This window comes from Manihot esculenta, chromosome 5 (genome assembly GCF_001659605.2).
Source record: "Manihot esculenta cultivar AM560-2 chromosome 5, M.esculenta_v8, whole genome shotgun sequence".
Classification (NCBI taxonomy): Eukaryota; Viridiplantae; Streptophyta; class Magnoliopsida; order Malpighiales; family Euphorbiaceae; genus Manihot; species Manihot esculenta.
Window position 1 is genome coordinate 29497365 of NC_035165.2, and position 23502 is coordinate 29520866.

At 28.3% G+C, this 23502-nt stretch overlaps 3 protein-coding genes across 3 annotated transcripts; 1 reads left to right on the plus strand and 2 right to left on the minus strand.

The window, feature by feature from the left end:
* Window positions 1-694: 694 nt before the first annotated feature.
* Window positions 695-4294, minus strand: LOC110615432. Its single transcript, XM_021757271.1, is given in 2 exon segments — window positions 695-1418; window positions 3838-4294. Coding segments are annotated over 2 exon segments (996 nt in total). The 3' UTR covers window positions 695-879.
* An 8324-nt stretch (window positions 4295-12618) lies between these two features.
* LOC110614516 (F-box protein GID2) lies at window positions 12619-13520 on the minus strand. The gene has a single exon (XM_021756068.2). The coding sequence runs from the start codon at window positions 13398-13400 to the stop codon at window positions 12846-12848; it is 555 nt and encodes a 184-aa protein (XP_021611760.1). The 5' UTR covers window positions 13401-13520; the 3' UTR covers window positions 12619-12845.
* Window positions 13521-20392: 6872 nt separating this feature from the next.
* Window positions 20393-21019, plus strand: LOC110616235. The gene has a single exon (XM_021758592.2). The coding sequence runs from the start codon at window positions 20432-20434 to the stop codon at window positions 20735-20737; it is 306 nt and encodes a 101-aa protein (XP_021614284.1). The 5' UTR covers window positions 20393-20431; the 3' UTR covers window positions 20738-21019.
* Window positions 21020-23502: the final 2483 nt, after the last annotated feature.

A 23502-nucleotide genomic window follows, 5' to 3' on the forward strand; every position in this document is an offset into this window, starting at 1 on the left:
CATATGTCAAACAGAAAAAGCCAATGATAGGTAGATTTTGACAAGCCAGCCAACATATAAAGACACCCAAGCTTCAATTTCTAAGCTTGAGACCTTACATCATTCATTCCTGCCTCGCGGAATCTCAATTGCGTCTTTTTATGCAACTCAATACAACCTTTGCCAATTGGCACTTCTCGCCCGATGCTTACTCATGTGTCTTGTTGCGTATTCTTTGGTCAAAATTGTAGTTAAACTTATTTAATTAGGTAGATTAAAAATATATATATAAAAAATTGTGTTTGAATGAGTGATAAAATATTATACTCTTTTATAAGTAATACGAAAAGTTTAATTTTTATAAATAGCATAAATACATATTAAAAATATTTAATTTTTAAATGAATTGATACCGCACGCAAAGTTTAATTCTCATGTTTAATTCTTATAAATGAAATAAATATGTATTGAAAGTATTTAACTTTTAAATGAATTGATACAGCACGAACAGAGTTTAATTTAAATTTTATAATTTAAAAATATTTTTAATTATATATATATAGATATATTTTATAACATAAATTTCAATAAAAAAAAGAACAAACCGTAAGGATAACACAACATATTAATTAATTTTATTAATATAAAAATATTTGGACAATAAACTTAATTACTTAATTAAATTCCAAATCTAACTAGATTGAGCCACGACATTAATAACCATCTATCTCTATAATTATTTTGCTCCTGATCATACAAATCAATAAATCAAATAAACAAATAAAATTCTTCCCTTATTTTTCAAAAAATATAAAAGTAAAAAATTATAATGAATGACTAGCAGGAAGATCATGATGTATTTCAAGAATCATCTCGTACGTCTGGCGACAATAATAGCACTCAGTTTCCTGGACCATGAGGGCTCGGACCAGAGTGGTGGATCCCTCCGTACGTTCGAGAAGCACTAGCTGTGTATTAGTTCCCCTGGCCAGGACTTGGACCTGAGTGCTTGATCCCTCCGAGGGTTCGAGGAGCACTAGAGGCGTAATAGTGACCCTGACCAGGAGTGGATGGACCAGAGTGCTTAATCCCACCAAGAGTTCGAGAAGAACCAGTGGTGTAGAAGTGTCCCTGACCAGGAGTTGATGGACCAGAGTTCTTGATCCCTCCAAGACTTTGAGCACTAGGAAACTGGTGCCCTTTTCCTCCAGAGCTAGGACCTCCACTTTTAATGTAGAACCCATCAAATAAAACCTCAGTCTCTTTGTCGCCAAAGGCGTGTGACTCGGCAACATTCAGAGGACGAGCTTCAGAGATTAAAAACGAAGAGATCAGGAGTAGGAGAAGAAAGAGAGAAACAGAACTAAGAGCCATTGGTTGAAAATTATATAAGAGCTTGTAGGGAGAGATTTTGTTATATTTTGTGATGGGGTAGCAATCTATTTATATATAGGAATTTGCATGCAACAGCAAGGTGGTGTTTTTGAGAATTGACTAGTAATACATGATTTGTTGCCATAAATAAAGCACGTGAGGCAAATTGAAGGAAAGGGCCTGTAGGGTGCCGCCGCCAGTTGCCCTTTTGAAGGGTAGGACGACGTGAGTCCATGGGTGTGGGAAGAACGCAATCTATGAACAAAAGACCAAAAAGTTGTGACAGAGACTTCTTAGAATTCGTCTCTCCATCGCCCATGGTTTGTGGCTTTCGGCTTTTCTGCCTGCGTAATTGCAAGCGTAATATCTAATTCAAAAGATAACCTATTATATATAATGCTATTTCTGTGAAGTTTAACAATAGCAACATCATAGTCATAGACCACTAATTGTTGTAAAGTATAACATACAAAATTCCAAATATGAAGCATGGCTGACGAATTCGAGTAATTTTTCAAAGCATAAATTAAAAAATAATTATAAATTCATACAAGATCTTAAAATATTTTTGAATTCTGTGTATCAATACAGCATGTTCGACAATCATACTATCGAATAAGGAAATTCGAATCCATAATGTCAAATTTCATATTGTTCGACATTATAAGTGGTAAATACTGTGTTGTTGAGCTTGTTGATTAAAGTACGGCCTTGCATGCAGATTGAATTTTTCGGCACTTATAGTGCCGAATAGTTGATTCCTCCAATATTAAAAAATATTAAATTTTATTTTTTTAATTATATTTATTCTAAAAATATTAAATTTTATTAGATATTAAAAAATATTTATAAAAACTTAAACATAAAATAAAATTAATACTAATCAATTAAATTATTTTAAAAAATTATTTAAAATAATTTAGTATTAATTTTAAAAAATTAATTTAAAATTAATATATAATAAAATTTTAAAAAATCAAATTATTTAGTATTAATTTTATTTTATGTTTAAGTTTTTGTAAATATTTTTTAATATATAATAAAATTTAATATTTTTAAAATAAATAGTAATTAAGAAAATAAAATGAAATAATTTTTTTATTAATATAATAATTTAATTTTTGAAAATATTTCATCCGTCCAATTTTGTTGATTATTTTAAAATTATTATTTAATTTTTTTGTATATTATAATAATATATAAATTGATTAGTATTAATTTTATTTTATGTTTAAGTTTTTATAAATATTTATTAATATGTAATAAAATTTAATATTTTTAAAATAAATATAATTAAGAAAATAAAATGTAATAATTTTTTTAAAATATAGTAATTTAATTTTTTAAATTATTTCATCCGTTGTATTTTTTTATTATTTTAAATTTATTTATTTATTTTTTGTATATTATCAAAATATATAAATTGATTAGTATTAATTTTATTTTATATTTAAGTTTTTATAAATATTTTTTAATATCTAATAAAATTTAATATTTTTAAAATAAATATAATTAAGAAAATAAAATTTAATATTTTTTAATATCTAACAAATTTTTGCGCATGCAAACTTTAATCAACTTTTCGGCACTTATAGTGCAGAAAAGTTCAACCTGTATGCATGCACGGTTTTAATCAACTCTTCGGCACTTATAATGCCGAAGAGTTTTGCTGGCAGCCACGGGAGCAGATTACACTGCTCCCGTGGCACGGATCAGCTTGTTCGACACTCATACGTAGTGTTTGCCACCCATGGTGTCGAACAATATGAAATTCGACACTATAGGTGTCAATTTCCGTCGAATACGCTGCGTTGACACACATAATTCGAAAATATTATTTTTTAATTTATACATGATTTAAAAAATTGCTCAACAACTCCCTCCCAAGTAATATTATCTAAATTCCCTTTTTGTTTAACTAGCTTTATAGTCTCCCATTTAAATTCAATATCATTGATTAAAACTTATTACACTAAATACCCTCTTAAATTAATTTTTGAAATGAATTAAGTCTGTTTTAAATTTAACAGCGAAGAAATATATTTTTTTCATTCTATTTTTTCATATATTAATTATTAAAAATAAATATTAGATAATTTATTTAAACTTGGGTCTTAAATTTTTTTTTTAAATGAAGTGATTTTAATAATTAATTTTGCAATCATAGTTTGTCAAAATTTATTAGAGTAAATGCATTTTTATAGCAATTTCAATAAAAATACAAACAAATAATATAACAAATTCATTTAACTGTCATTAATATAAAAATATGTAGACGATGAGCTTTGTTACATCAATTTCAAAGTCTAACTAGATTGAGCCACGATATTACTAGCCATCTATCTAAAGAATTATTTTGCTCGTGACCATACAAGTCAACAAATCAAATTAAAAAAAAAATCCCTTCTTTCTAATAAAAAATAACAAATTACTAATAGCAAGATCATATACTTGGCGACAATAATAGGACTCAGTTTCCCGGACCACGAGGGCTTGGACCAGAGTGCTTGATCTCTCCATATGTTCGAGAAGCACCAGTAGTGTAGCAGTTCCCCTGGCCAGGACTTGGACCCGAGTGATTGATCCCTCCGAGTGTTCGAGGAGCACTAGAGGTGTAATAGTGACCCTGACCAGGAGTGGATGGACCAGAGTGCTTAATCCCTCCAAGAGTTCGAGAAGAGCCAGTGGTGTAAAAGTGTCCCTGACCAGGAGTTGATGGACCAGAGCTCTTGATCCCTCCAAGACTTTGAGCATTAGTAAACTTGTGCCCTTTTCCTCCAGGGCTAGGACCTCCGCTTTTAATATAGAAACCATCAAATAAGACCTCAGTCTCTTTGTCGCCAAAGGCGTGCGGCTCGGCAACATTCAGAGGACGAGCTTCAGATATTAAAAACGAAGAGCTCAGGAGAAGGAGAACAAAGGAAATGAAACTTGGAGCCATTGCTGCAAAATGATATATGCTGCTGATCGAGAGAGAAAATGTGGATGTTAAGAGAGCTTGCAGGGAGATTTTGTAATGGGGAATGTGTCTGGTCCGCTATATATATATATATAGAGAGAGAGAGAGAGGAAATTGCATGCAACAAGAAGGTGATGTTTACGTGAGATTTGGGATTGAGGATATTGACTAGTAATACATATGATTTGTGTCGCTGTAAGGTGCCGCCGCCAGTTGCCCTTTTGACGGGTAGGACAACGTTAGTGCAGCTGTCTGGGAAGAACGCAATCTATGAACACAACACCTAAAAAGTGAGACGGACACTTCCTAGAATTCGTCTCCTGCCTTTTGGTTTTGGCTTTGGGCTTTTCTGCCTGCGTAACTGCAAGCGTAATCTCTGATTCAAAACGCAACATATTGTAAAGTGCGGGAGCCAAAACCCATTTCCCGTTTACTATTTACTTTAACAATGCTGGTATATGCTATTTGCCTATTTCCGTGAAGTTTAATGCTCTCTCTCTGCTTTTTTTATAGGTCATTGTAGATTTTTTTTAAAAAAAATAATTGTGGTTTTGTTAACTTTATTAAATATAATTAATATAAATTATGGATTGGTAAACTATATTTAATTCCACCCTTGCATAAAATTTACAGATCGAAGGTATATAAATTGTCGAGTCAGCATCGAAGGGATCAAAACTTCAACTTTAACAGATTAAGGTAACTTTACACTTAACGGGCCCACTAGGCCTACAAATCTGAAATCCTAAGTCCAGCACTGATGGAGTCTTCATGGCTTGCACTGATGGAATCCCAACTTTCATGCTTGCCATTTGTTAGAGAGAAATATTTTAAATTTGATTTAAATTATCAAAATTAAAATATTTAATTATATCTCAGTTTTGTGTAAAAGTACGCTATATATATTTTTTCGCTAACCGTTGAATTTTAATTTTTTATTTATTGGGAGGTAAATTTAAACTATTTTTAATTTATTGTCTAAATTAATTTAAAATTTTTTATTTAAATTTAGTTTAATTAATAATATTTTTTTATTTATTAATTTAAATAAAAACATAAAAGAAAGCTGAATTTCTTGATTTGATTACATTTAGCACAAAAGCAATAAATTTAATTTCTTGGTTTTCTTAATTCCTATTAACTTAGATAGAAAAATAAAAATAATTAAACTTTCCAAGGGAAAATTGAACATTAGTCCAATGTTGGTTTGAAACGGTCCAAATGTTCAAATTTTGCGGGGCTGCGGGACGAGGGTCTGCAGCGTGACAACAAAGTATATGAATTATTTTGACCTGCTTGGAATTTTCCTTCCAACAGACAGATGAATTAATTTAAAGCTCGACAAATCAATTAAATAAATCAAAGTAAAATTTATATAGAATTAATAATTTTGTTAAAAATATTATAATTTCCATAATAGTCTAGTGTTATCTCTGAATTTAGTGTGTATTTTATTTTTGATAAAAAAAATTGCAAAATTTTAAATTAAAATAGAAATCTATTGTACTAAAAACCATAAGTTTAGTATGATAGCGAAAGTTGACAACTTTCTATCATCTTATTGCCATACTTTAAAATGAATTTAATAGTAAAAAAAGTTTTTTTTTTTCTTTTTTTTTTTGTATAAACAAAGATATTGCATTATAAGGTTGCAAGGAAAGGCAGCAACACAAAATTACAAAAGTCTGTGCAACTCAGAAAGTTAATAACTAAGCCATCTTTAAGTTAAAAGAACCTTTCGGACAAAACTTAGCACCACATCGTATTAGCAGAACATGGATTATGTATAAGAACAATAGAGGAAAAGTAAGAATTAAGATGTAAAATAATCTTCATCGAGGCCTTAATATTCCAAGACAAGGTAGCATATTGTGCATTAGACAAGGCATAATGTAATAACAAGGACTTTATATTACATTAAATGGAAAGTAAACCCTCAGCGGTAGCCCACTGAGCTACCCATACTTCTCTGGCAAAAGGAGAGGAATACTAAAGTTTTCTAGCAAAACCATAAACTAACTGTCCCATAACATTAAAAGCAATAAAAGTGATAGCAGCTTGGAAGAACTGATTCTTCTAAATAACATCATAATAACATATCATGGTACAAGGTGGAGGAGGACGAGATACCACCTCCTGTAGTCTATCAAAAGAAGACACAGGTGGAGGTACAAGATCAGAAAAAACACCATTTTATGGGAATTGTCAAAGATCAAAGAAGATACAAAGAGAAATAAGAATAAAATCATATTAGGACTTGTCAAATATACATCTGATTCTCTCTTTCCAAATATACCATAAAGTAAGCAATACAACAATTAACAAATAGAAACCATTTGAATCTTATTGGGAGTTGATAATGGTGAGATCTGATGAGGCGTCCAAATGAGGATACCTAGCCAAAAGTCTGATTTGCTAGGTTGATTATCATTCTGTGATCGATCCGTTAGATCCTTATATGTTTATCTTTAAGGAATGGAGCTTATAAGATGAAGAAGACAGTCAAGGGACCACCAGGGAAGTTTCCTGGTGGAGACCCTCCGACGCTCAAGTCAAATCTGAAAACTTCATGGAGTTAAGAGAAGTAAAACAGATAAGAGAAAAAAATGGTGATTCTCCCTATGTACTCGCCAGAGAGAGAGAGAGAGATTCCTTTTTAGAGAAGGAGAGTCCCTTCTTTTAGGGTTAGTTCAGTGTATAAATATATTTGAATAAAGTTGATACCCCTAGTGTCGTGTCATCTTTTGATGGGGTAGGGATGTTTTTATGCAGGTGTGTCAGGTAGTACATTAATAATGGGTTATAGGACAATAAATGCGGAGTTGGCCAGTCGTACCCTCTATATGTGCGCTTACGATCCATGTGTCGTACCAAGGAGGCGACCAGCTCATAGGAGGTCGGCATCTTTACCCTAGTTTCATCAGGTCGTGTCGGGTTCATCCAACCTACATAGACATGAGCTCCTTCCAGTTACAGAGGTCAACCATGTCGGCATTCAAAGCCTTATTATAGTATGAGCTTTTGAAGAGATCAGTCTATCCATTCTTTCTGGTCTTTATGGAGGTCAGTTTGTCCGTTTCAAGCTTGGATAAACTCAAGAGTGTTGCTGGTCTGATTTTTTATACTTAATAGGTTGGGTTTCTTAATGCCCGGTCTGAACAAATGAAAAGACTTTCGATTCACATATACACGTATTACGATCTTGGAGGTCCTATTTTTTATACATTATCAGGTACAATTTAACACAACACTCCACCACATAAAAAACCTAGAAAAAACAACTTCAGATGGTTGATATCCACAAGGGAAAAGAAACAAAATCACACAAACATAAAAACACCGCACCAAAAAAACATACATTTTAAAGTTTCTAGGTGAGAATGACATATATATAAAACAAATAGAACTATCCATAATGCCAAAGAAAAAAATTATAGCTTAAGCGTAACACGAAGAGACCAAACAGAATGCCAAACCTCAGGAGCAAGAACAACAAACAAAAAAGGTCGATCAATGAATACAAGATAAATCCTTTCTCGCATAAGAAACCTATGTCTTGAACAAATTGTGTATTAGCCGTTATTTATAAAGTGCCAAACTCATAAATCAAGTGTGCCAAGGGAAGCCGCGGGTATGGAGAGGATAGCAGAAACATATGAAGGAGAGAATAACCGAAGAACAGGATGATGCTTCTAATCAAAATTACGATAATCAATTAGATCAGTGACTCGCTCAATATTCGCAGGGTAAGGAACTAGTGGAGAAACTCGAAAAATATAAACTTAAGGAATCTATAGATCAGTTCAGACATTAGTGCTAGTACCATCACCAATATTTAATTGAGCCCCCTTAGAAAGAACATCTTTGCCTGCAAACAAACTCTACAAAATCTAGAAATTACGTTGCTTATTAGATGCCTGCTAAAAAGAGGAATGTGGAAAGTAGATACCTTTAAGGAGTCGAACCATAAACTACTAGGGTTATAGAGAAGTCGCCAATACTGTCTAGTAAGACATGCCATATTAAAGCACCTAAAGTCTCGAAATCCCAATTCTCCCCAAAACTTGGAAAGACATAATTTCTGCTAGCTCCCATAGTAATCATCGATGACCTTCATCACCATCCCACCAAAAGTTGGAAATCAAACTATTCAATTAGGTCATAAGCTGTTTGAGATATAAAAAAATAGACATTGAATAAGTCGAAATAACATATAAAACTGACTTAATCATAGTAGTTTGCTAGCCTTTAATAGTAACTTCTACCGTAAGGATTGAGTCTTGAAGCGAATCCCATCCAATATAGCTGAAAGAGCTTACCAATGTGAACATCCCAACAAAATAGGTAGGCCTAAATGACAATCAAAAGTAGTTAACTCGATCATTTTAAATATTTTTAAAATATATTGCTTAAGAGAAATATGAGTGCGCTTACTTAAAAAAATAGAAACTTTTAGCAATTAATAGTTTGTTTTGTGGCTAGCATATAAGTCTAAAGCAAATGAAACAAAGTAGTAGACTCCTGGCTTGTTGCACGGACAAACAACAACTTGGCATATGCAAAGAGAACATCAACAAAAAGGAGGCGTTTCTTGATGCCATGAATAAGACCTTAGAGTTTTAGCTTAAGACAAAAGATAGGATAAAGTTTGAGAAACAAAAAGAAATAAATAAGGAGAAAGAGGGTTTCTTTATCTGATGCCACGATAATGATAAAATGGAGCAGAGGGACATCCATTCTAACGTGCTTTTTCAATTTTGTTAATTGAAAAAAAAAAAGTTGTGTGCTTTTTCAGGGTTTATTATTAAAATAATGTGAATTAAAAAAACTTTTTATAAAATGAATATGGTTTTAAAACAATTTAAAAAATTATTGTTACTTTAAGAAAACGCTATTAAAAAAATTTTTTTGTTATTTAAATATTTTTAAAAATATTATTAAAAATAATATTTTTAAATTTAATTTGATTTGATATGACATAATATTTTTAAAAATATTAGTGAAAATGATATTTTTAAAAATAATTAAATGCTTCTGAAAATGACATTTAATTAACATTTTCAAAAATAAAATAAAATAATTATTTAGTATACACAGTTTAGTAACATTAATTAGTTAATTTTTTTATTAAAAACTATATTAAATATTATATATTATTTCATATCGTTCATTATTTAATCTTTTTATTAATTGAATAGTTAAATAATTATTATTTTTAAATTATAAAAATTAAATAATTATTATTGCGAAATTATACTAATTGAATAATTATATTTTAAAATTATAAGTACTAATTAAAAAATATTTTAATTATTTTACATATGATTAACTTACATACACATAAGGATCATGATTATTTAAAATAAAATAGACTACATGATAAATAATTTAGAAAAAGATAATATCTGTTATATTACGTTATATATGCTGTAATAAAAGTATTAATATTTTATAATATTATTATTTTTTCTCTTTAAAATTTTTTATGTATAATTTAAGTTATCGATGTTTAAGCATTTATATAAAAAAAATACTTTTTTAAGTAATTTTTTTAAAAATAATAATTTAATTCCTATAATTTTAAAATATAATTTTTTAATCTCTATAATTATAAAAAAATAATTATATAATCTCGTAATTTTAAAATAATAATGATTTTGTCTTTATAAATTAAAAATAACAACTATTTAGTTTATAATTAATCCATATAACAACTATTTTCTAAGTAACATTTTTTTAAATCAGTGCTAATTTTATAAATTATTTTAAAATTATATTAAATTTGTAAAAAAAATTTTAATTTATATTATTTTAATAATAAACCCGCTTTTTCATTCTAACAAAAAATTTTCAATTTTTATTAATTTACTCAAAATTATAAAGTTTGAGTCAAATTTCCAGTTGAAATAAATTAATTAAGATAGATTTATAACAATAATAATGTTATATTCTTACTTATTTTGAGTTTTTAACTCTCACCTTCCACACACTCAATATAAAAAAAAAATAAGAAAATAATAATAGAATTCTATTCTTTATTTTTAATTTTAATTATTTTTTAAAATTCATAATATATCAGCAATATATGCCGTTAATTTTTTTTTTAAATTATTAATAATATAACTAATTTATATTGAATTTGGCTAATTTATGTTTAATTATTATGACTTTTATAAATTTGAACGGTGAATAAATCATAATTTAAATTTAAATTTCAATAAGTTAATTATAATTAGTATAAGGATATAAATTCATATTCAACCTTTATATTTTTTCAAAATATGCTTTTAGCTTTCTCATCTAAACCTACTTGAGGTGAATATATACCAATAAAATACTAATTTGAATAGTACTGTCCAAATGGATTTGAGCTCGTGAACGGTTTGAGATTACCTCTATTTTTTTAGATTTGAATAAAAAATTTAAAATTTATTTTTAAAATAGATTTTTTTATCCAATCCATTAACTTAGTATAAGGATATATATTTTGCCAGCACTAATTTTGGGGAGCTTAGCTCCCAAAACTATTGGAATTCTGCTCTCTTCTATTTTGGTGAAAAGAAGGGGGCTTAGCTCCCAAAACTACACAGGAATCTCTCTATTGGACCGTTATTTTTTAAAAAAAAATTGCAAGTATTATATCACAAGGCCAAGGCGGTATTAAAAAGTGATTTGCAACTAATTCCTGGAGGAACAACAGTAACCCAATTAAAGTGAAGCTTGTTGCTAAGACAGTGCTTTGCTGCACAGTCGGCTACTTTGTTACTATTCCGATCAATCCAGTCAAAGACAGCCACAGGCAAACTAAGCATCTTAGTCTGAATTGCCTTCTCTAAGCCAAGAGGATCACAGAGGAAATTATTTGAATTCTTTTTGATACATGTTGAAAATAGGGAATCTTGGATGCTTGACACGTGGATATGAAATTACAAGGGACAAAAAAGGCTACAGTAACTATGGTGGGTTCTCCCTCCTCTAGTAAAACCTTGATGCTTAAGTCAATTCGCGATGATGAGATGGCAAAAATAATATAGAAGATGAGTTAAAAGGAGTTAGGATCCTTGTCATCTAGTTCAAAACTAGAACTTGGTTATTATTGTATGTTAATACCTGTGACCCTATAAACCAATAAAATCAAATTAGAGTGATGTTGATGTTCACGAAATCTGAGAATTTTTTAAAAAATAATGTACAAGGTTTAAAATTCAGAAATGAGGAATTTTTTTAATGGGATATCCTCAAACTGCAGCTTACTAGTAAGGACAAGAAGCAGAAAATGAAGAGCATTAGCATATGATACTCTAGTAGAAGAAATGACCATGATTCAACCTAAAGCACAGGATCAGGTCATGGTTCTTCCCCCAACAAAAAATATATATTCATGTCTCATGTGAAACAACAGTGCTATCCAATATTAAGAATTAGATTAAGAATTCAATTCTACTCTGCTCCTACCAGACACAATGTACACAGGGCTCTATCCACCACAACCAACCATTTTGTTCCCCAACAAGAAAGGAGGCTTCAATTCCAAAATTAACTTACAAATCAAAGGCCAACTTGTATACTAGTGCTCAATCACCTTCTAACTACTACAGAAACGACCGAGCCCGGCTGAGAAACTGCACTCTAAAGTGAGCTCAACCAAGCCAACCTACTAGAATGGTGGGCATACTAAAAAGCAGTAGCAAACAACTTCACCTCCAATAAAATTGGAACCTTTCTGGTTGGAAACTTCAACAAACACTGACTTGCATAGTACACTTGGTTTATGCCTCGAATCACATGTCATGTTTCAAGGCTCAACATTTCGTTAGCCAGAGGGGATAAAAAAAAAAAACACCAGCAAGTTTTCAGGGGAAAATGTAGAGAGAGATACGGAAGAATGAAAAAAATACAGTGTTTCAATTTATGCACATAAAGTCAAGGCAGGCCTCTTAGTTGCCTAAAAGGCTAATGTGCATTTTCTGAAAGGAATAAAGACTCCAAATACGACAATCCAATCCTGTCATAGACGACTTTGGCTTTTAACAGATCTATTCTTCAATAAACCCAATCTCTGTGCCTGTTACAATTAGGCCATGACAGATTGCCAGAAAGAGTAGGCACTAGCAGACATTTATTACAACTGGATCCTTTTGGTTCTGTCTATTTGTGCCTATTCATCCAATCAAATACCCTACCCACTTCCCCTTCCCCTTCTTCTCTCACATTCATATACAAAATTCTTAACCATTAGAGCTAAAAAATGAAACAGAAACAGACTCGGAAACAATCCCAATTACCATTACCAAATTAGACATGAATTTGGCCAACAAGCAAACAATAATTGATTCATTACAATATGATTACATATTACAGATCTAATTAGAAAAACCCATATTAAATACAACAAAAACAAACAAGCAAACAAAATCCCAAGCCAAATTTAGACATACAACAAAAATAAAATCTAAATAAAACCCGAAAAATTAGAGTTAATAAGACATACTCCTATATATTTTAGTTATTAATATCATCTGATAATTCTAATTCATCTCCCTCTGTTACTGAAATTCATCTTTTCATAATACCGTATCGAAAGCAGAGACAGTGAGAGATGCACCTCGTCCTTTCCCCACTTAGCCGGGGGCTTCGAGCCAATCATTGCCGGGAAAGGAGACCAAGACGAGGACGACGAACTTGAAGCCGTGGAACTTGATTGTGGCTTAGAAAGAGGCAATAAATACTGAGAGTGAAGACGACGAAACCCACCAAGAGCTAGAACAACAGATCTCAGTTGTTGGATACCACATCCAATATTAGCAGAGTGTCTAGTACAGATCAACTCCCAAAGCCTCTCATCCTGCGCAGTCCGATGCCACTGCTTGCTCACACAGGCGGCCCTCCCCAGAGTTCTCGCATCCACGTGTTTGAAGACCTCAAAAAGCAAATTCTCATCTAAATTAACAAACCCAGTTCCCGTATTAACTCCATCCTCCATTTTTTCCTCTTCCTCTTCCTGCTGATGCTTTATCTTCTTCATTTTGACATCGTCTCCGACAACCGGAGCAGCGTTTTGGGGTTGAGCATCAAGAGAGCGCTTCATTGGAGAAATTAATCACAGAGAGAGAGAGAGAGGCAGAGGCGATGAGGAGGGGGAGGTTGGAGGTGGAGGGGATGGGTAAATGTGGGAATGGGACCTGGTTTTGGTGGTTATCGAAGAGGACAATAATGGAAATGAATGCGGGTCTGATGCTCTTAGCTTTTTAATATTTAATTGACGAATTTGTCCAGCTTTGTTTTTCTAATTATTTTATTTCCAATTTCGGTGTGCTTTGTACTTAACTACCTAAATGCTTCCCCCTCTACAATTTAATTATTATTATTTTATTTTTATAAAATTCTAATTTTATTTTATTATTTTTTAATTATATAATTCCTTTCAATTTCATAGCTAAATGGAATACTAAAACATATATTAAAAACGATACTTTAAAGAATTAAAATATAAATTAATCAAATATATAATACTCTCTTTCAATAAATATAATTAATGAGATTTGAAAAAGAAATAAAATGGAATAAAAATATATAACAATAAAATAATAATTACTAATTAAATAAAATGAAAAAATCTCAAAGAAAAATGGTCACGTCACGATCACAGCACCATAAGAGAGTTTGGATATATATGAGATTTTATTGTTATAGAGAGTCCGACATCTCTGTTCCCACTACCCTTTCTCTCTGCTTTTCCATCTACCAAAAGCCAGGGAAGGAGTATACAGACAAAAATCATAAATAAAAACTATATTTTTTTAAAAAATTATATTATTAAAATATGCTCAAATAAACTGTTTACTTATTTAATTTTTTATCCTCATTTTTCATTTTTATTTTTTTAAAAAATTATTATTTAATTTTTATAATTTTTTAATTTTAAAAAATCCGTTAAAATATTTTTAATATTTTAAAAAATTTATTATTTAATCATTCTATTAATTTTATAGTTAAATATTTTTATAATTTTAAAATAATTATTAATTTATTTTTAAATTTTTTAAAAATTTTATTAATTAATCACTTCATATTAAAAATATTTTATTTTTTTTATAATATTTAACTGTTAAAATTAATGAATAAATTAATTAATAAATTTTTTAAATATTAAAAATATTTTAATATATTTTTTAAAATTAAAAAATTATTTAGTGAGTTGTTTTATATTATAAAACATAAGTAGTAATTTTTTCTTTAAAAAATTACTATTTAAATATTTTATGTTGTAATAAAATTTATTAATTATTTTTTTAATTTTAAAAAATATATTAAAATGTATTTAATTTTTAAAAAAGATATACTTATTTATTTTTCTGTTAATTTTATTAATTAAATATTAAATAAAAATTTAAAATATTTTCAATTTTGAGAGATTAATTAATAAAATTTTTTATAAAATTTAAGAATTAATTAATAAATTTTTTATACTGTAAAAATTAAATAGTAAAAAATTTAATAATTAAAACTAATAAAATAACTGATTAATAGATTTTAATATTTTAAAAATATTTTAATATATTTTTAAAATAAAAAAAATAAATAATGAATTTCTATATGAGAAAAATTAGATAATTAATTTTCCTTTCATTTTTAATATTATTCCGTGGACAATGTATTTAAAAGGTGTAAAAATCAAACAAATTTGTTTAGTTTTTCATTTCTGAACGCTTAAAATTATTCTAATGTAATTTATTAATTAAAAATTATTTTAATTAAAATGAATTTATATCATATTTGATTTTTAAAAAATTCAATTAAGCAGTAAAAAAGTTTAATATTTTGTAAGAATTATTTTTCCTCTTATAAATAAGAGTAAAATAAAATTGTCTTACTTTGCAATTATTTTAACCGATAAAATTGTATTTAAAAATAAACAATAAAAATTAATTAGATTATATATTTTAAAAATTTATTCTATGCAATGATCTGAGATTCAGAAAATAGAGTTTTACAATGGATTTTGTAAAACTGAAAAAACTTAGACCTAGAGGACTGTATTTCTCCTTTTATCTGTTTCCTTTTGTCCGCTAGTGACGTATAACAGAATGTATGTCATTGGGTCACCTGTCCCTGTCTCGTTGATATGGACGTACGAGAAAATTAGATCGCTATCCCATGCGTAACGGCCTCTGATTCTTTCCGGGCGCGCATGCGGGTGGTCCCCTGTGACGGATGGGTAGACCTCCTTCCTGATCCTGAGCTGAACCGAAAGGTAGAATTAAGACTGAACTCAAAGAGGATCTGTTCGTTGGGCCGACAATGCTGGGCCGGCCTGGTTGAAAAGACTAACTGGAGTTTGGTCTCAAGACTGAGCGGATCGTACCTAGTGCATGTGTGAGGCTTGAGGGCCTCTAGATAATGGGCTGGTATCGTGGGTCTGGTCCAGACCGAAGTGGAGAAATCCAGCGGTCATCACTATATATATACAATTTACAAATCATCCATTTTTAATTTTTTTTGTAATAGTATCAAAACCTAGATCTTATACAACTATTTTTAGTTTTTTTTACATGATCTTTTTCTACATTCTTCTAGTGCTATGTGATTTATTAAGGGTGAAATCATATGAACAAGTTGCTGTTGGAATGAACTTTATGGTTATAATTGTAGCAATGACTTCGTGCAATTTTGATTCATGGAGAAAATCTTTATTATTGCAAGATTCCATTCACAACAAGCAGGATTTCTTAATAGAATTGTCGCTAAGCCTTCTTTTGGAGAATCAAGGTTTCTTTCTTGGATTCAATGTAGCTGGTAGTCCTTATTTCTATCCATCTATACGGGTCCGGGCATTTGTAATTTTTCTTTAATTATAAAATCTTTTCTACTCCAACTTTGTCAAATGGGTTTAGAGTCCAATTAGATTAGCTTAATTTGCGCAAGGGTTGAAGAACCATTAACAAAAGCAAAAGGCAAGTATGTTGGTCTTCATTGGCTAGCTAGTAACAAAGTTTTGAAGCATTGAGGAGAAGAAGCAAAGTAAAAGAAAAATTGGGCAGAGAAAGATTGGCAAAAAAGTTGGGTGGTTGGTATTGATTCGCATAATAGCATTGTGAATTGTTGTTATGCTACGATGATTCCGGGCAATATTTTGAGAATCGGTTTTGAAAGTGACGTTTTTGGCAGTGCTCAACTCAGCCTTATCTCCGACCGGATCTTTTTATTACTTCCTTAAGAAATCAATTAAAGTTTGTTTTATTTGTTGTAGTAATGAAGGCATGCCTTGGATTGGCTTGTATTTTCAGCTTCGCTTTAAATTTCCTTCTTTAATCCCCCAATTCTATCTTAGTATATTTTGCTAAAATATTGTGATAAACATGCCTCCCTATTTTCATGAAAAATCATCAGCACACACACAAAAAAAAAAAAATCCTTCCATTTTAGAATAATAGTCTTTTTTTTTCTCTTTTAATATTTCAAAATAATATTAAACAATTTGATTTTATAAAATATATAAATATTTTTAATTAAGTGATTTTGATAAAAATGTGAATTAGTAAAATTTTAAAAAATTCAAGATCTAATAATAATTATTTTATAAATAAAGTCTCAACATCAACATCATTTTATAGCATCCATTCTAATTTATATCTTTTTTCTCTATTTTTTTAATTTAAAAAATTTATATTTAATTTTAAAATTTTAACTCCACATATTTTAATTAATTTTTTATTTTAACATATTTATAAAATAAATTATTCACTAATTATTTAATTTGTTGATTTAATAGTCAAAATTAATTCATTTAGCATTTGAAATTATAAAAATTATAATAATTAAATATAAATTAATTATTATTAAAAAAATATTAAATTAATTATATATACTGTTAATTCCACTCTAAATTTATTGTATTTTAAATTTTTATAAATTAATAAAATTAAATGATAATAATTTTATTATTTTATAAAATTTAGAGCACAATCAATACTGGTGTAAATATATATTTAATTTATTTTATTTTATACACCACTTTTTTATTATAAAAAAGTAAAGTTATTTTTATTTATCTTTATTTATTTATATAAGTAAAATTATATATTAGATTATTTAAATTTGTAAAATTTTTTTTTTAAGAGTAATAGTTAAATTGTTTAATGAATTTTATGAGCTATTTAGATTTAGAAAAGAAATAAATTATAAATAAAAAGATAAATTTAATAGTTAATAGTTATATTTGAAATTTAAAAATCTTCAATATAGACAAAAAAAATTAAAATTAAATAATAGTTTTTAAAATTTTAACATGTATCTCAATATCGCCATCACTAATGCTGTATCTCCTTAGCCACAAGAAATGAGCTAAAGCCCATTGTTTAGAAAATGGAAACAATGATAATTGGTCTGATATCGTGGATCAATGGGAACCGTTGCTTAATAAATGGAGAAGAGGAAATGTCAAAAATAGAGTGATGTGAGGCTGAAAATTGGCTTTTGTCTAGACATATGGCTAAGCTGGGATCGGTGCTTCCATTTGGGAAGCCTGCTCTTACACTGCCAAACATTTAATTCATTAATTTTTTTTTACGTTTAATAATTTTTATTTATTATTTTAAAATTATTATTATTATTTTTTTACATTATAATAATAAAAAATTAATTATTATAATTATTTTTAATTTTATATTATTTCTTATTTTTTAAATGAATATTCAAAATATTTTTTAATATTTAATATTTTTAAAATAAATTTAATTAAAAATATCTTTAATATATATATAAAAATAAAATAAATAAAAATTATAAAATGAAGGAAGTAATAGAGTATATTTGTGATACTTTTATATAAAAATGATAACTATTAATAAAATCATATCAATATATTAATTAACAAAATTTAATTATTTTCACTATGACATAAAATTAAATATTTTGTATTAACATAATTAAATTTTATTAATTAAATTTGATTATTTAATTATAATTAAATATCCAATATTTATATTTTTTTTAAAAAGATATTTTTATTATTCACGAAAGAGAAAATAGAGACAAAATTCTTATTTGGAATCAAAAAATTTATGAGAATTTAATTTAATTTATTTTTTAAAATTTTTTATTTAAAATGAAAATTTTTAATTTATTTTTCATTTAAAATGACATTTAAAATGAAAATTTTAATTTATTTTTGACATTTTTTATTTAAAATGAAAAATTTTATTTAAAAGGAAAACCCATTTTCAGCCTGCAAAAATTGGAGCATTTCTGCTATAAATTGGGCCTGGCTTCTAGCTATGACAACAAAATCAGTGTTATTGGGCCAATTATTTAATCAGCCCACTATTCTTCACACATTTTTAATTAACTATTATTTTTAAGCGTTATTTATTCACGAGATACTAATTTTAATATAAATTAAATAATAAATTCTGACTAATTGAAAAATCAATAAAATCACATTATATTTATTTGTAACTTTTTCCTTCCTTTAAAATGTCATTACATTTCAATCATCAACTTATTTCCATTCATTTTAGCATTATACCTTCTCTTTCTTTTGTAATAATTCATTTTATAAAAAAGAATTTAAAATAAATTTTTATAAAATTATTCATAATTTTATTTAAATTAAAAAATTGAAAATTTTCAATAATTCAACCAATAAAAAAATTAATTAAATTAAATTTTTAATTTCAAATAAAATTTAAAATTCAATAACTATTTCAATAAGTTCAAAGCTTCCTTTTATTTATTTTTCCACACTAACTTTTCACAGCAATCAATATTCTGCTTTTCTAATCACACTCAATTTTAAATCTCGTATGGATTTTATTCAAATGCAAAATTTTCTTTTCCAACAATGTACAACCTTTAATTTTCAAATGCAATCTTCATCTTCTTTTTTTTTTTTTTCCAAGAACAAGCACTCCTCAATTTTCAATGAAAATTTGCTTTCAAAATCATGTGTCAATCAAATTAATTTCATTAATTATTGTTGTTATACTTTAATTATTTATCCTATAAAATGGAAAATTATTATTATTATTTTTTTAAAAATGAGAATTAAAGATAGTAGAATAGAATTTAAAATTTCTCAGATTTACTCGGATGAACTTACAATTAGGTGCCAAAATAATTAATTTATAAATAAATTTGAATTAAAACATAAAAGGAATGCCTCCATGACGTGGGTCAATGGCATTTATTCTGAAAAGCACGTGTTATGAAAAGGGAAGTTGAAAATGTTAAGCATATACGAAATACGAAGGCTCCTTCCTTTGACAAATGAAACATCCATCAATATTTCAAAAAGGTATCAACACATCCATACATATACAAAAGTCTCTAACAGCGACAGCTAATCGATCTCTGCAATTGCAAACCCATGTCCCCGTTAGAATGCGATATAGCTATTCCATGCTGGTTTTCGTTTATCTTTTTTAAATAATAATAGTGATTTTATCTGTGAAGATTCAAAGCCAACGCATGTAGTAGTCATATCTCCTAGCAAAGTACGTCCTTTTTGTGTCCTTCCCCCCCACCGCCCAACGTGTTAGTTTCTTTAGCATGACAGTTTAACACAGCAAGCTTTAGCTTTAGCTTTTTAGCTATTGATTTCGTTTAAAAGTTTGAACTTGGCATTGTGTAATTGTGGAAACGACTCTAACACTGTTGAAATTAAGCTCATGTATAAACACCGCGTCATACAGATGTTAACACACGCTATTGAATCAGAAACCGTGTGAAACCATGCAAAAGCATGATACGTAGAGAGGTTTCTTCATCATGAGTTCGTGACTTGCCTAATACACACATACATGTAGCAACTTTTGAGAGGCAACGAGGCAGAGGCTGTGTATACAAAGTCAAATTGAAGCAGCACTACACCTTTTCAAAGTAAACTCTCTCTCTATCTCTCTCTATCTCTCTCTATCTTCTCAACTGCTAATTTTGTCTCATAAGGAATTCACCATAAAAGGGAAAAATTGAAAAAAGAGAAAAAAGATGACAAGTCAAATAATCTTGCAAAGGCCCCCACATCCTTAATTCACCGTCCTTAACAAACAAATATCAGTATAAATATATAGCCATGTTGCTTGTCTACTCCCATCACCTACCCATATTCCAAATTACTCAATGGCGAAAGGCAGCTCAATATCATCAATGAAGCGTCATCGTTTTGTTTCATCAGGTCTATTATTGCTACTGCTGGTGCTGCTTTTGTCTGTGCAGATCAGTGTTGTCCATTGCAGAGCTCTTCGTTCGATGACCACTGGTGAAATATCTGGTTGTCAGCAGCAGAAAGATGTAGCTCATCAATCGGCCGGCGGAGTAGCTTCATTCGCCGTTTCTTCCAATAACTCTATCGGCGGTGGTGGAACTTCCGTAAGCTTGATGTTTCAGTTGGCTTCAGGACCTAGCAGAAAAGGCCCTGGACATTGAAGATATAGCACTACATACTCTTAGACTTGTTAATCAATTAACCCATTTCGATACTCTTATTTTTACGTATAAATTTTTATCTTGGATGTGTATTTGTGACAGTTTTGTGAATTTTTTTATCAAGCGAAGATGGTGAAACTTTGTTTCCTTCTTTTTTTTTTTTTTAATTTTGTCCTACAGGAAGGATGAAGATGAATCTATTAGGTTCATACTTGTAATTTGTTAATCAAAGTTGAAACTAAATGAATTAGTAGATACAGTTTTGATGCAATTTGGAATTTTTTTTCTCTGTTTGTTTTGGTCTAGATTGAAGACAATTTAGAGGCTCCAGCAAAGATCATTAATTTCAAAAATTCACTATTCACTTTTTACAAATACATAAGTTTCTCTCATTATAAATATATAAAAAGCAATAATTTTATAATAAGAGTTATATTTTTTATATTTCCAGTCTGTTCTATAATTTTCTCCCCTCACTTTTCACTTTTTAAGACCAAGGTGAATCACAGCCACCCACGAATATAAAAGAAGATGGTCCTATTGGGCCACGAGCCTTGTGGTCAAAAAACGAATAATATAATAAATAAATAAATAAAGATATTGAGGTGGAGACGGATGCTGAAACTTTGACTGGCTTCAGGATGTAATAAGAAAATGTTATTTTGTATTAGATAATGCATGACGTATGAGCTTTTTCCGTATTATTCTTCTTTTTGACAAAGATAGTATCAAGAGAGCAGCTTAAAAAAAACAAAAACAAAAACGCCCCAAAAGCAAAAGGGGCGAGTGAAAAAAAATCTAAAAAACAGTTAAATTTATTATTGAATTATATAAAAAAATAAAAAATATTTAATTTTATTTCTTATTCAAATTTTATTAAAAAATATTTAATAATTTTATTTTATATTAATTTACATAAAATAAGAAAAAAAACTTTTACGGTTAAATTTGAATCAATTTTAATTTACTTTAAACGCTAGCCAAGAAAAGAAGTGTCTCAAATTCTTATAAGGATATATTATATTTATCTCAAATCAGAAAGAAGTGTCTAAGATCCTTATAAGGGATATATTATTCTTATACTAAATTGATATGAAATTCAATACTTCTCACACCCAGAATTATATTAGAACATGATATCATAAAAAAAATCCACAATGAATTGGTATTTTCAGATTGAATATTCATAAAAGAGTACGTCCCTATATATACAGGTAAGAAAATAATCTAATACAAAGAATAATACAATTACCCCTATACTAAACCGATATGTAATTCAATACCCCTTATATTCAAGATTATATTGAAGTGTGATACCATAAAGAAATCCACAATGGATTGGTATTTTCTGATTAAATATTCATAAAAGAATATATCCCTGTATATACTGGTAAGGAAGCAATCTAATACAAAGAATAATGCAATTACAATTATTTAGTCCTGTGATAGTGCTAAGATCTCTATAATTAAGTGTACTTATTTGTACAAAATAATAAAATATTCTTTTATAGGACCTAATTCACGCCAAAAGTTAACTCACGAAAGGAAGATTCTTTAAAACCCTTATAAGGAGTACATTACGGAGGGAAGATTGTTTAAAATCTTTATAAGGGGCACATTACTCCTATTCCAAATCGATGTGGAATTCAACGCCCAAGGGGAATGAGTGCCTAAGGTTCTTATAAGAGGCACATTATCCCTATAGTTCTTATAAGAGACACGTTATTTCTATCCCAAACCTATATGAGATTCAATAACTCTTACGCTCAGAACTATATTAGAGTATGACATATTTATGGGGGATCTTGATACCATGAAGAAATCCACAGTGGAGTGATATTTTCTGATTGAATATCCATAAAAGACTACGTCTCTATATATACAGATAAGGAAGGAATCTAGTATCAAGAATAATGTAATTACAATTATTTAGTTCTATGATAGTGCTAAAATCCAGTGTACTGATTTGTACAAAAAAAAAAAAAAAATACTCACTTTAAAAGCTAATTCAAGGGAAACGAGTACTTAAGACCCTTATGAGGGACACATTACTTCTATTCAAAATCGATGTGAGATTTAATAAATTTATCTTTTAATAATCGTTAAAAACAAAATAAATTCAAATAAAATAAGTATAGCATAGTTTTGAAAAAAAAATATTAAATATAGTGCAGTTTGCCCTTTAAAATATAACAACTTTATTTGGCATTTTATTGATAAGTCATAAATAAATTTGGACAAAAATTATTAATTTATATAGTAAAAAATGAAAGAGAATTTTATTGTAATAATATAAAACTAATGGTAAAAGTGTTAAAATTTAATGGGAGGACTTTTTTAGTGGAGTTCTTAAAATCTTATGGCCTATTTAATGTTAGTTAATTTGTTGGAAAAAATACACAAAATTTGTGCCGTATTTTTATCAATTTTTTATTTTAAACTTTATAATTCAATCGGTGATAAAGTAATATTTTATGATTAATAAAAAATTATAATTTTTAGATGCCATAAAAATATTGATATCATCATTATTAATTTAATATAAATTAAATCACAAATTTTAAAATAAAATTAAGTGAAGTTATAATATATATTTTTATATTTTTATTTTTTAATTAATAATTATATTTTAATTATTATATTAATTTTTTTTAACGGTTTTAAAAAATTATTATATTATATATATTATTTTAACACAAATTAATTTAATATGTTTTCTTATATATGTAGTTTTAATTATTTTTTAGTTTGAAGGATAAGTAATT